The sequence below is a fragment of the Chironomus tepperi genome, unplaced genomic scaffold, assembly GCF_022539635.2.
Source record: "Chironomus tepperi strain 1889 unplaced genomic scaffold, CSIRO-AGI_Ctep_v1 contig_12, whole genome shotgun sequence".
Classification (NCBI taxonomy): domain Eukaryota; kingdom Metazoa; phylum Arthropoda; class Insecta; order Diptera; family Chironomidae; genus Chironomus; species Chironomus tepperi.
In genome coordinates, this window is record NW_027226134.1 from 122,283 (window position 1) to 136,833 (window position 14,551).

The 14,551-nt window shown below is 31.1% G+C and overlaps 3 protein-coding genes across 4 annotated transcripts; 1 reads left to right on the forward strand and 2 right to left on the reverse strand.

The window, feature by feature from the left end:
- Positions 1–836: 836 nt before the first annotated feature.
- LOC139088995 (uncharacterized) lies at positions 837–12,461 on the reverse strand. 2 transcript variants are annotated; one of them, XM_070638384.1, is made up of 5 exons: positions 12,403–12,461; positions 2,256–2,481; positions 2,089–2,193; positions 1,865–2,018; positions 838–1,231 (listed from the first exon to the last, which is right to left on the reverse strand). In XM_070638384.1, the coding sequence occupies exons 2-5, from the start codon at positions 2,397–2,399 to the stop codon at positions 1,131–1,133; spliced, it is 504 nt and encodes a 167-aa protein (XP_070494485.1). In that variant the 5' UTR covers positions 2,400–2,481; positions 12,403–12,461; the 3' UTR covers positions 838–1,130. The 2 variants fall into 2 exon arrangements, with proteins under 2 accessions (XP_070494495.1, XP_070494485.1); XM_070638394.1 differs by lacking the exon at positions 12,403–12,461 and having other exon boundaries at positions 837–1,231.
- On the forward strand, positions 11,591–13,871 carry Aos1 (activator of SUMO 1). The gene is made up of 3 exons (XM_070638373.1): positions 11,591–12,759; positions 12,818–13,246; positions 13,307–13,871. The coding sequence occupies exons 1-3, from the start codon at positions 12,668–12,670 to the stop codon at positions 13,779–13,781; spliced, it is 996 nt and encodes a 331-aa protein (XP_070494474.1). The 5' UTR covers positions 11,591–12,667; the 3' UTR covers positions 13,782–13,871.
- On the reverse strand, positions 13,778–14,510 carry Sf3b6 (splicing factor 3b subunit 6). The gene is made up of 3 exons (XM_070638408.1): positions 14,336–14,510; positions 14,091–14,262; positions 13,778–14,029 (listed from the first exon to the last, which is right to left on the reverse strand). Exons 1-3 carry the CDS (start codon positions 14,363–14,365, stop codon positions 13,851–13,853), a joined length of 381 nt encoding a protein of 126 aa, XP_070494509.1. The 5' UTR covers positions 14,366–14,510; the 3' UTR covers positions 13,778–13,850.
- Positions 14,511–14,551: the final 41 nt, after the last annotated feature.

A 14,551-nucleotide genomic window follows, 5' to 3' on the forward strand; every position in this document is an offset into this window, starting at 1 on the left:
AAGCCGGCGTGACTCTGACTCAGGCCTGGGACAGGCCGGCGTGACTCTGACTCGTGAATGGGATCGGCCGGTGTGACTCTGACTTAGGGCTGAGACCATCCGGCGTGACTCTGACTCAGGCCTGAAACGGGCAGGCTTGACTTTGACTCAAGCTTGGTACTGACCGGCCTGACTCTGATTTTACATTCAGTATCACATCGGCTTTGTGCCGGATTTTGGATCTTTTACTCAACTAGTGCTTTTCGAACTTTAAATTTTTTTTTTTTTTTTTTTTTTTTATTTGACTTCAGTTTAAATTGTAGTTCATTCCTTCTTTGCTTATTAACTAATTTAATTTAATTTATAAACGTGTAAGCGAATAGTTTACTGACGTATCGTACCACAGTTGCTGTCAAGAACACAATGCTTTAAAAGAATTTGATAAAATTGTGTGCTTATCAGTAAATACCGTGACAAATCTATTACTTGCTGATTACAGTTGAGATATCAAGGTGCCCTCAATTGTCTCTGACGTTTTGTCTTTGTCACGGCGACTTGTTGTTCTCTTTGTGTCTGAAACTCTTGGCATGTCACTGACTATAGACAAATTTACACTAAATATGCAGTCTTCCTTTACTGCGATCGAATGGGAAGTTGGGGAGATTGTCAATCTGACTCGGTGGTTGACTAAATTTCAATTGTTTCATCTTCCCATGACACTTCCTTTACAGCATATCAAAACTCTGAAGATAGATCAAAAGACTTTTTTTGTTAAAATACATTTATTTTCATCTCAAATAAATAACATGAATTAAAGCACATTAGTAATTTCTAAGTTACATTAAAGTAAACAATTATTTTTTAAACTTATCAGTTAATGAACATCTTGCATTTAAAAGAAGAGATTGCTGTTCCAAAAATTGTATATTTCCAACTTAATATCAAAACAGCTTCAATGATTAAGGAAGCTTTTATAAATTTAGATATAAAGATCAATTTCCGTTGACTTAAAAATTTTGACAAAATTCAAAAATATTCAAAAAGTTAAAAACTTTTAAGGCTTAAGTTCCTGATTCCAAATCTCTTACTTTTAAAGTGAGAAATTGTTAAGTAAAAAAATTTTATTAATTTTATTTTCACTCAGTTTGTGTCTATCTTCTATATGGTGTTCTGCTATACCGACCCCGATCGTTTTGTTCCTTGAGTTGCAAAAAGTGTGATAATACGACTGCCCACATGTAGAAGTAGATGACTAAAAAGAGGCATTGAAAATTTAATTAATTATACTGTAAATAAATTGATTATATTCAGTTGTGCAGTTTGCTGGGGTTTGGGTGTTATTAGGAGTCGATTCAAGTTTTGTATGTAGTCAGGAATATTTTAACATGCAAAATCTGAGTAGGCTGTGAACTCAAAGTATGGCTATGACTAGGAACATTTCATCCATCTGTTTCTAAGTGCTAATGACAATCTTCATTAATGCTAGTTGAGTTAGCTACTAAATAGACCTGTACCTAACCCGAGTGGATCTAAATACGTTAAATCTAGACATCAACTAGACATTGAGTGGCCATAAACTAGTTTTAACGTATTTTTGTCAATTTGGGTAGACTTTGGCATGAATCTGATGAATCCGTGCTAGATCTACTCTTGTAACGTTCATTTGAGATTTGAATAATATTTATTGTTCATAGTTGAACACCCCTTTTCATATAAAATCTCAGTTTGTTTTTAAACTCCAAAGAATAAACATTATTGTAAATCCATAAGGAATTCATAAGAAATTTGTAAGGAATTCATTTAATTAAGCTACAAATACCACAATTACAATATCCACAGCCAAAACCACCTAGCAAACAGCATTTCCATCATCCACATAACTTACCAACAGCAAGTAATCCAAAAACAAGCCAAAATATTCCATTTTCAACTTTATCATCAAGAAATGATACAACTGCCGTGTAAATGACATCAACTAAAAGACCAATACACAGCATAATACCCAAAATGATCCATGGTAAAAAGAGATATTGATTTTTCTGTAAGTAGAAAGTTTTTTTGCTTTCATAATTCATGTCATTAAAGAATTTATCATCAATTAAGACTTACGATTAATGCTCCAACGATCAATAATGATGATAGAATGATTGTCATGCACAAATTGACGATTAAAATTATTTTAATAACAGATTTTGGAATAATATCATCGAAAATCTATGGGAAAAATTGACATAAATTAGAAATTAGACATGCTTAATTGAATATGTGTGACTTACAATTGTCTTATAATCAAGTTTTGCATAGAGAACTATAGCAATAGTGGCAATCGACAGAAGAATTCCTAATGTACCAGCAATAATAGTACCAGCTTTTAAGCTAGCACATCCACAACACGATCTCAACCGGTTTGGTGATCCCATTTTAGTGACTTAGTTTTTGTACTACGAATGAAAATGCTCTTAATATGTATGCTTAATTCGTGTATGCTTTTCGAACAAAAATCTGTAATGAAAAAAACATAGAAAAATGTGTAAAAGATTTGAATGGAACTAATCTATGACGCTAGTCAACCTAATTAGCAAAGAATGTAAATAAATGAAAATAATGTATGCTAAAGGCCATAAAACCTCAAAATTGAATATCAACTCATAGGTCAACTAATAAAAATATACTATTCTGTCTCGTTCCGTCTTCCGATTACTGTAAATTACACACAAAAAAAGAATCTTTATCTGTTTTTTATTACTAGTCTATTGAAATGTTTATTTCTTTAATTCCTTTACTCTATCGGTTCTTTTATTGGGAAATAAAGTGAGATTTACACTATGATATTGGGAAATTTTTCATATTTTTCTGGTTATTGAATTGATTGATTTGCATCTGGGGGCTTGTAGTCAATTTGGATTAAATTTCATGCGTATTCATCGAAAAAAGCAACTTGATTAATCGTAAAAAAGTTATAAGAAGTCTGGTTTTAAACATAATCACACCTTAATAGTATTGATTAGCGTTGAGATTTGGATATTAGTGAAGAAACAGTTCTGTTTGTCTTGATTTTTTGGGAATGTTACTTTAAGTTAAGAATATATGTTTCCCGAGTGCAACAGGCAGCAATTAGTCGACCGAATGTCTAGCAATAAAATTAACTTTTATGGAACTTCCGAACTTGTCATAAAACGTCAATATAATTAAACATATGGTCAACTAATCATAGCATGTTGTACTTGGATATGACTGACATTAGATTTGAATAACATATTGCTTATCTATCAAGAATGCTGTGCATTCAGATCATTATCGATACCCAGAATTTCTGATCTCCGTACATTCCATAGTTTTCAATCTCGAATATTTAAGAATTCAGGACTGGTCAGAGGACTCAAGTTTTATATAAATAGTGATTTCAGTCGATAGAACTAATGCACTTGGCATCGATTATTGGCAATGGGTTGGCAGCGATAGGACGCAGCTTCAGACGAAAATTGGGGAAGCATGACTTCCAATCATTCACAATTGATCTATACGGTCAAAAAATAAGTAAACGGTATTTCCTTCAACTTTCCCAAAAGTCAACCTCAAGCTCTGATTACAACATATGCATAGCGATGCATAAATCCTCTCCTGATACATGTAATTCTATGTCAACCAGCGACAAATCACTGTCAAATTCTGACAGTGAGAAACGAGTCTAACTTATGCTTTATAACATACAACTAGCGTTGTCATGATACTAATGCTTAGATGTAAGATACGACTTTCTAAATGATTTTGTATCAATCTTTCGAGCTTTTGGAAGTATCTATGTTGCTCAACATGATGAATGAACATGATATATTTCTCACAACATAAGCTATGCATGACATGAAGCTTTTAGACTAAGTCAGCGAGAACCCTTAGTAATTTACTATAGTGTATATTAGAACAGTTGCCAAAGAAACATTAGTATATGGCCTATAAGATACATTTAATGCCTTAATAATTCACTGCCAATTCACTGCCAAATACTGCCGTATACTTATCTCTAAAAGTAATATTACTACTGTGTCAGTGATTAAAGGCTCAAATATTATATAGAGTCGAGTCTACTTGTCCCTATAAAACCGAAGTCGACCACTAGCAATTTGTATTGAGATAAATACTACATTTTACACAACTATTTGTTTTCAAAACATAATAAAAATTAAAAATCTGAGAATCTCGTCTTAAAAACCAAACAAATAGTCACACTAATGGCCCAACAGCTTTATTATTATTTTTATTACATTGTCTTAATTCCCGAAAAAATTATATTTGAGAAATTTGACTATTTATTTCTTTATTTAAGCATCCAATGATTTTTATCTGACCATAAAGCTCGAGTCAAATTTCAACAAACAATAAAGTTAAATGTGCATTTCTGTTAGAGTTTGAGATTTTTTTTTAATTTGTCTGTATATCTTCAATCCCACTTTCCGTGGATGTTATTTTTATTAAGCAAACATTCTGAGAAAATTCAATATTTTTTCTTTTTTCTAAATTGATGCCATTGTTTGTCTATGCACAGCGTAACAAAATGCTTTTCGAGGAAATTTATACGACATTAGAGCTGACACTAGATATACGATATGAAGAAAGATAATTTCTAATGGGTGACCGAACAGCACATCGCGGTAATGAGAGTTATGTGGTAGTCGTGTGATTGTCACATGGTAGCTGTGTGACTATCACATGCAGTTGCGTGGTTGTCACATTGAAGCTGCGTAGTTGTCACAATGCAGCTGTATGATTGCCACATTGCATCTGTGTGACTGTTTCATTGCAACTGTGTGACTGTCTTATTGTATCTGTGTGACTGTCACATTACATCTGTATGACTGTCACATTGCATCTGTATGATTGCCAAATTGCATCTGTGTGACTGTTTCATTGTACCTGTGTGACTGTCACATTGTATCTGTGTGACTGTAATATTGTAACTGTGTGACTGTCACATTGCAACCGTGTGACTGTCACAATGCAATCGCGTGAATGTCACATTGCACCCGTATCAGACTATCACAATGCAGCATTATGACTGCCACAATACAACCGTATGACTGTCACAATACAACCATGTATCTCTCATATTGCAACCATGTATCTCTCACATTGCAGCCATGTATTCGTCATAATGCAACCATGTATCTGTTGGAAAAATGACAGCTCCACACCACAAATGTGCCCCTCGGGACATGTATTTGCTTAAGCATGTCATCGCAAGTCTTTATTGAAAATGATTATAAAAGAAGCATTAACCATTGTGTTCAATTGATCACGATTTATTTTTTTATGAAGCATGGTTGATAATAATTTATTGTAATTAATTACAATGACAGCATTTCGATGACTTCTGTTATGGAATTTAAATGATTTTTTTTTCCCCTGCTTTCAAACTCATTTTCATTTATTGAATTAGGTCAAGCTCCATTAAGCCATCGTCATTGTACTAATTTATCCGTTTAGTAAAGAATACAAAATAAAAATTTTTCGTTTGCCAATCGCCGAATATCCGGCACACAAAGTACACAGACAAAAAAAAATGTGTTTAACTTTCGTGATTTAGCAAAGCAGGCATCGGAATTTCATGAAAAATGAGAAAGCAAATCTTTGTTAATAAAATTAGAATCGTGTGAATGAGCATGAATGAGATGATTCACATGCAAACTTGAAAAATCTTTTTTACATCCTTCGATGTGTCCCATGTTTTGTGATCTTGAAAATATTATGTGTGTAGTCAGTCGGATGAGAGTAAAATATTCACCATTGAGAGAGATCATTCCGACACATGTGCACGGTAAATAAATAAATAAACAGCTTTTTAGATTTACAACCCACATAATTAAGACATTCTGCTAAAAATATAATTGGGTGCTAAATAATACTATCTTACTTTAGGCGGTCGATCACTAATGCTGTCTTATATTTCTTAGGAATTGGAAGTTGTAGACTAAACAGAGATTAATTCGTAAAGCATAATCAGTTAATTAGTCAAGAATCCAGACTCAGGTTGGTGTGACCCTGACTTGATGCTAAGTCAGAGTAGCTGTGTGACTGTCATTTGGAATCTGTGTTACTGTCATATAGTAACTGTGTGACTGTCATAAAGTAACTGTGTAAATGTCATATGGAAGCTGTGTGACTGTCATATGGTGTCAGCAACCGTGTGTCTGCTACATTGGAGCCATTTTTTTGTCACATTGCAACTGTGTGATTGTCACTTTGTGTCTGTCACGTTGCAGCCACGTGAAATATTCGAGTAACTGTCTGTTGTTTATGACGCATTTCTTAGACAGGAAATGAAATTTCCCACACTGTCGCTCGAGATACATTTGACCGTCACATCCGTACAACCCCCACACACACGAAAAAATACATTTCGTCTCATAATACACATGGTCAGACGTAACAAAAATATTCTAAATCACTGTCGACGACTAATAAATTACGCAAAAAAGCGCCATGTGTGACTACCACAACATCTCTTATGCACGCTTCCTTTGTGTAATACATAAACAATCTTAATGTTGCTTCACATTTTCCCGAAACTATTTCCATTCCCATTCTATAAATTTAAAAATTTTCAATAAAAAAAAGCCAAAAAAAATTTCTAATAAAATACCTACGTCTACTTCTTCAACATCCAAAATATAATATTATAGAAGAAAAAGAGTAATTTGGAGATCAAACAGCATGTAGGCGTTCCTTAAATCGCATTTTAAAGTTATTTTCATCACGAATTACATTATTTGAAAAAAAAAATCATGAATGAATGAGTAAATGAATGAAGTCATAGCAATCGGTGTGATTGAGAAGTAAGCAACAATGTTGTTTTTAATCTTAAGTATTAAGACAACACGAGAGATGATTACATAATGAATATTAATAACAGAGAATCTGATAATTAAGCTACTGTTCAAACTAGTTTCTCTCCACGACGTAATAGAGGCTTTACTTGGAAATAGAGACTCTTATTTTTGCAGAGACATGCTGTTTTGCGTTCATTTCATCATGTCAAATGATTTATGGCTTGATCTTTAGTAATGTTTACGTAGTTTTTGTTTGAATTCAAATGAAACAAGTCGCGGAATGATCAGTGGAGATTTCTGTGAATTTTACTCGATTTTCTTCCTTATTATAAACTGGATTTGATATTTCTCGCGAAATACGTATCAAGTCATTCTCAAACTAGATTGTTAGATCTGTCTAACATTGATATAATTCAGATTAAATAATCATAATGTTTATTTGACTTATTTGCACTGCGGTATTACACAAAGGAATGTAAATGACATTGAGAGGGGTAAATAACTATTACATAGTAAGCAACTTAGAAAGGGGTATTTAACTATGAATATTTTCTCAGAAATTTTGACTTTAAAATGACCGTTAACAATTTTGAAAACAAAATTGAAAGGGGTAAACAACTATCAAAAGGTTAAACAATACTAAAAGAAATTTTAAATGTAAAATAACCTTTAATATTTTTTAAAATTTTGTTAAACAGTGTTTAGAGGGGTTAAACAACCATCAAAGCGTAAGTAACATTGAAAGGGGTAATCAAGTATTTAAATATTCTTCAAAATTTAGAATTTAAAATGACCGTTAATGTTATTTTTTAATTTGGAGAACAACATTGAAAGGGGTAAACAACTGTAAAAAGGTAAGCAACATTGAAAGGGGCAATCAACTAATTAGAATTTCTTCCATTATTTGAATTCAAAATGACCGTTAATAATTTTTTTTATAATTAAAATTCAATTTCATTCAAAATTCCAATTTTCTCATGACTTACTGAGTGTAAAACTGTAAATAATCAGCAACAAATGTTATTATGAATACAAAAGCTCCATATTACATCAAAAAATTCACCGGCAATTGCCAGATTTTCCCTCAAAAAAATTTTCCATTCCGCAATACTTATTTCTGATCATTTCTTTTGTGCACTGAAATTCGATTCGGAATTCACAAACATGTGTGATTAATTTATTTTCCATTCTATTATTGTTTTATAGCATTTTTTTTAATCATTGAGAAGCATCATTGTGCTTGATTTTTCAAAATGCTTTTGAGTATCGACTTACAGGCTTACTTTCATCATTCCGTTTATTTTGAAATGAACAATAATGCACACAATTAAAAAAAATCCAAAATGAGAGAGAAGGAAAGGAGGAAGATGTATTTCAATTGCAACTCAAATGTGAAACGTTATAAACTGAAACCTGCGGCCAGTTGTGCTGCTCAACAAGTGAATAATAATTTTTATCTTCTTTTGTTGTTGATGAGAAATCATTTTTTTGTTGTTGTATGTCTGTTTTCTGTTTCTCATCAACTGAAATGATGTTTCTTATTTTTCAAATGATTAGAAGAATTTGTAGGTGTAGATCGTTGAGTAAGTTATTTAACAGGAATGGATTGAGGGGTGGGTGCGTGGAGTAGGCTTTGGTATTTAGAATAGTTTGGTATGAAATTGTAAATGGCGGAAAAATTGTGCTTACTGCCATGAACAAATAAAATGTTCTAATAATTTTCATATTTTAAAAATTTTAAAGGCTTTTTAAAATGTTTGAACTTTCAAATTTTTAAAAGTTTTAAATTTCTAAATTTTAAAATACATTTTAAATTCACAAATTTTTAAAAAGTTCAAATTTTCAAATTTTTAAAAAATTTAAAATTTTCAAATTTCAAAAAAATTTAAAATTTTCAAATTTTTAAAATTTTTATTAGATTTTCAACTTTTTAAAGTTTTTTAGATTTTCAACCTTTAAAAGTTTTTTAAATTTTGAAAATTTTTTAAGATTTTCAAATTTTTAAAGTTTTTTTCAAACTTTTTTTTTAAAAGTTTTTAAATTTTCAAATTTTTAAAAATTTTTAAAAAAAAAATTCAAAAATTTAATTTTTAAAAAATTTTTTAAAAATTTTTTAGTTTTTGAAATTTTTAAAAAGCATTTTAGATTTTTAATTTTTGAAATTTTTTAATTTTCAAATTTTTAAAAAGATTTTTAAATTTTCAAATTTTTAAAATTTTTTTAAATTTTAAAAATTTTAAATTTTTGAAAAGTTTTAAATTTTCAAATTTTTAAAAAGTTTAAATTTTAAAATTTTTTAAAATGTTCAAATTGATATTAAAAACATTTTAAAACAGTTTTTTAATCTTTTTTTTTCACGATTCCAAACAAACTCATTTTCAAAGAAAATTCTAAATTCCGCCCATGCAGCATTACATACAATAGAATAATTGCTAATTCCATATTTTATTTATTTTCTTTAAAATATTATTTCTAAATTAGTTTCGGATTTTTTTGATGTCAAGGTTAATCGCCTATTGGCTTTTGAGAAGAAAGAAAAAAAAAATACAGTTTGTTGAGAAAATTTACTTAGATACACATACATCTACAGCCATTGCTCTCAATTGTTCATACAATAGTTTAATACATGTTATAAATGTCGCACATTTGTTTGTTATAAACTTAAAGTAGCACAATTGACACCTCAAAATGATTAACCTCTCAGTCCCTCTCAGTCCACATGTTTATAGGAAAAATTTTGAGATTCTGTCAATGATGCAATATTTTTGTGTATTTTTTTATATCTTTTTTGACATTCATCTTCTTTTCGTCTTGCCACAGTATGATCACTTTTTTGCACATTCTAAAAAACTTCTGATTCTGAAACCAGTTTTTTTGTTATTTTCATTTTCATTATTTATTCATCACGAACGATCTCTTTTTTGATGAACGGAAAACATTGCCTTAAACGATCGTACAGAGGAGGGGGTCCTCGGTTTGAATAATTAACGTTTTTTGAAATTTCAACGCTTTTTTTGAACGAATTCAAAATTTCCGTTACAAAAAAATTTAAAAAATCTAAGTAACCTTTGAAATTTCAAAAATTAATTTTATTCAAACCGAGGACCCCCTTGTCATCATTTTTCAATTTTTTTAAAATCTTTTCTGAAATTTCCGTTACAAAAATATTTGAAAAATTTCGAAGTAACCTTTGGAATTGCAAAAATCAACTTAAAACTGACTTTATTCAAACCTCAGACCCCCAACTTGTATTGAAGACCGCATTCATGCGCGAAATAATCCAGAAATTCCAGAGCTTTTCATCTCAATAGAATTTTCAACCTTCATTCAAAAATTTTAATTTTTTTTTTTTTCATTTTCCATACGATTATTTTTAGCATTTTGCGTCATTATTAATTTTTGTTTCTCCTTTGGCATCGCACACAATATCTCAAATTCATTTCAGACTTCTTCTTATTTTCTCTCGCGCGGTTTTTGAAGAAAGAAAAGAAAAAAAATTAAAAACATCTTTTTTAAACAAATTTTTTATGATTCATGACTCAACGTTCAAGAGCTTGGCTTATAAGATGTAAGCAAGGTCGAATTAGAGTTTTTCAAGTGTACGAAATCCTTGCTTAGTTCAAGTATTCGACGATTTTATGTCTCTAATTTCTCGCGGTGATCTTCGATCTTTCTTGGGCTTCTGCTGTCAATATAAATAATATTTTTTATGCCTTAACCGCTTTTCAAAAAAATATTATTGGCAGCATTAAGAAAATAAGCCACAATGGAGAGAAGGAATCTCGAGTATCAAGTATCAAGTCACTCAGTCTTTTATTACAATGAACTCTACTGTTCAACATAAATGCTTTTACAATTCTATTTTGTTTTTTCGAACGGACTTTTGAGAAAAGGTAGCTTGATGAGTCACGAGTAATGATTGGCTACGTTAATAAAAGTTGAAAATCTTTAAAAAGTTTGAATTTTTTGAAAATCGATGAAATTTTGAATTTTTGAAAACCGTTAAAAATTTGAATTTCAAAAAACCGTTAAAAACCTTTCAAAAAATGAAAGTTTATGCGCTTCCATCAGCAGCACTAAGACTTTAAAAATCCGTTCAACCATATAAAAAGAGCTAACCACGAGAGAAGAAACTTGCTTTCCTTATTTGGCTTTTTAAATCCATATATTTCTTCAGTCACTCAATGTGAACTCATTTTCCATTACCATTCCGTGATTATTTTAGCCTATTTTGAAATGTTATGACTTCTAGCATTGCCTGTATGTCGTCTGTTTATCTCAAAGCTTTTCAAGTGTTTATGATTAGTCACCGTATATCGATTAATCAGCTTAATTTCCTTAAAAATTCCATATGATTTTGCAGAATAAAAAATATTCATCAATTTTGCTATAAAAAGACAGTTCAAGTCATAAAAATATTTATGACATCAGTTGTGGCGGGGAGATTAAGGATGAATCAAAAAATATATTGCTGAATAATGCAGAACAATTAAATTTTTTTAAGCTTATTCGACTTAGGGTTCTTAAGCTGATGTGTGGGGATTGTTTGCTTGTGATGGCTAGTTCCTGTTGATCCACTGTGACTTATACAGCAACTTAATAACTCACTAATTAATAATTTCTTGCTAATTGCAAAATTAATAATTTCAGACTGAAGTTTTGTTTTGAAAAAGGGCGTTCAACTATGAATAATAAATATTATTCAAATCTCAAATGACCGTTAAAAACAGATTTAAGATTCTGTATTAATATTCCTCTAATTCAGTCATAAGACTGCACAAACATCCATAAATGCGCTCTAAAATCAACCAATTCAATTCCCATTCCATTCAAACTTATTCCAAGTCCATCCCATATTGACATTTTGGTCATCAGCAACTATTTTTTAAAGGAAATGAAAAGTTTCCTTTTTCTTATATTACGAATGCCCGAGTGCAATAAACGAGCAATAACCACGTAGATAATATTTTCATAGTCCATTTAACAAAATCATCATTCCCAATTTGACTACAAATGAGTTGATTGTTGCACATCATCACTTTAAATTAATATGTTAAGTCACTACTTGCATTAACGATGATTATTGACTTTTTGTCTTATTCATGCATTCGCATTGCCTTAATTCTATTATTTTCTATTAATCAGTGGCCATACATTCAAATTTAAAAGTCAACACTGTCAATCTTATTCTTCCGTTTTGAATCACCATAAGTTGTTATTTTGCACCTCATGAATGGAGCTCGTAGGTGGGCGCAATGTATATTAAAGCACAAACACGAAAAAGTATATTACATCACTATATGTTTTCTATTTAAGTCGCTTATTTTTTTTGTTGCTGTTTATTCTATAAAAGAATGCAAATTTCGTATAAAGTCCAATTTTGAAGTCATTGGATGCTAATTTTGTGGTTCTTACGAATTTCACTTCTTTTTTTTTGTTCACTTTCATTAAGATAATGTGACATTTGCACACCTCAAGAACCGTGACTGACCTTTACGGAGAGTGATATTTAGTGCATGAACGAGTGTAATTTATTAGTGTATAAAAGATAAGATTAGATGCGCATAAGGTAGACGGTCGCGAAAAAATATAAACTTACTTTATACACAAAAAAATTGCTAAGCGTGCACAGTTTAATGGTTGATTTGAAACTGAAACGATTGTACGAGAGCGACAATATTTTTTCGATACTTTAGATGAGAAATTCACCATAACATGCTGACCGTTTTTTGGGGTGAATATAAATTTGAATTTTCCCGCAATGCGTAGTTTTGGTCCCTTCGTGTGCTTAAAAAGCCGACAATTTCGATAATTTTTGCAATTTTATTAATTAAACTAGAAATCCGTGATTAAAATAAGTAAAAATGGTTGAGAACGTTATCCATGAACTTACAGCAGAAGAGGCTGAGTTGTATGATCGACAGATTCGCTTGTGGGGCTTGGAAAATCAGAAAAAGTAAGATCCAGAAAATTAAATCATAAATCATGACATAAAATCATTAATTCCATTACAGATTGAGAAACTCCAGAATTTTACTTGCTGGATTAAATGGTTTAGGAGCAGAAATCGCTAAGAATATCATCTTAGCAGGCTTAAAGTCCGTAACATTCTTAGATAACGCAAAAGTATCCAAACTGGATTTTGCTTCGCAATTCTTCATTCCAACAACAGAAGAAGGAAAGTTCCGTGCAGAAGTGAGCTTATTAAGAGCACAGGCATTGAATCCAATGGTTGAATTGACAGCAGATACAGGAAATTTAAGTGATAAAGATGAAGAATTCTTCAAGAAGTTTGATGTTATTGTCATTACTGAGGCAAGCATTGCTGAACAGATCCGTATTGACAACATCTGTCGCCAAAATAAAATCAAGTTCTTCGCTGCTGATATGTGGGGAATGTTTGGATTCAGCTTTGCTGACTTACAGGAACATGAATTTGCAGAGTAAGTGAATTATAACTGATTAATAGACTAACTGGAACTAATTAACTGTTTCATTTCCAGGGATATAATTAAGCATAAAGTAATCTCAAAGCCACACGAGAAAGTCAAGACAGAACCAGTCAAGCACACAACAAAACGCACTCTTAATTTCCCATCATTGGAATCGACAATAAACTTTGACTTTAAGTCTCAATATTTCGCAAAACGTATGAAGAAGACTGGACCTGCTTATATAGTCATGAAGATCTTACAAAAGTTCCGTGAAGATGAAAATCGTGATCCATTGCCTGCACATCGAGATGAAGATATTAAGAAATTATTGACTATAAGAGACTCCATGGCCGATGCCAATTTGATTCCTGACATTTACTTTGAGCATGTTTTTGGACAAATTTCACCAAGTTCTGCAATTCTTGGCGGTGCTGTTGCACAGGAAGTCATCAAGACAGTCTCACAAAAAGACGCACCTCATTACAATTACTTCTTCTTTGATCCACAAACAGCTTGCGGATTCATTGAAACAATCGAGACTTAAGTGTATTTAATTAAAAATGTTTAAATTTATTAAGATTCCTTAAAAATAAAGCTTATGGTTTAATTTCCTTTACTTTCGTAAATCCTCAGAGTTTATGTTGTATTTTGTTTTCATTTTTTCGAGTTCCTCTGCCTTTGCATTCAAATCTTGTTGCTTAAATGCCTTTGATGCTTGATAATACAGCACAATGAGATATCGATTACAAACGTTGAATCCAGAAAGATGATCGCAGGCATTTTTGGCGTCCCCTATAATTAAATTCAATTTTTATTAGCATAAATTACTTGATGAACATAATAGTATACTTACAGATATCCTCATAGACCACAAAAGCAGTTCCTTTGGTTTCTGGAGTGTTTCCGACTCGAATTTGTCTAATTGCTCCATATTTTCCAAAAATATCGTACATTTCATCGCTGGTTATTTTGTATGGAAGGTTTCTGACATAAAGGATTCTGTTGACCTCTGGAGGAAGTCTCACCTATAGAAATAGCAGGAGAAACGTGAATTAAATTAATTTTTTTTTTAATTATCAATTTCTATGGTTTACTTACATTATTTCTCTTTTGCATTGCTAAAGCCATTTTGTATGTGTTTTGATGATCCTGTATTGACTATTTAAATGAAGGAATATCCTGTAAATCTGCTGTAATTAATATATTTTTAAGGAAATCGTTCTTGTTTATATTTTTCTTTGAAGGGATTGAAACTATGTATGCTGTGAGTTTTTCAGTGAGTTTGAATTTCAAAATATCGTTAAAACTAATAAT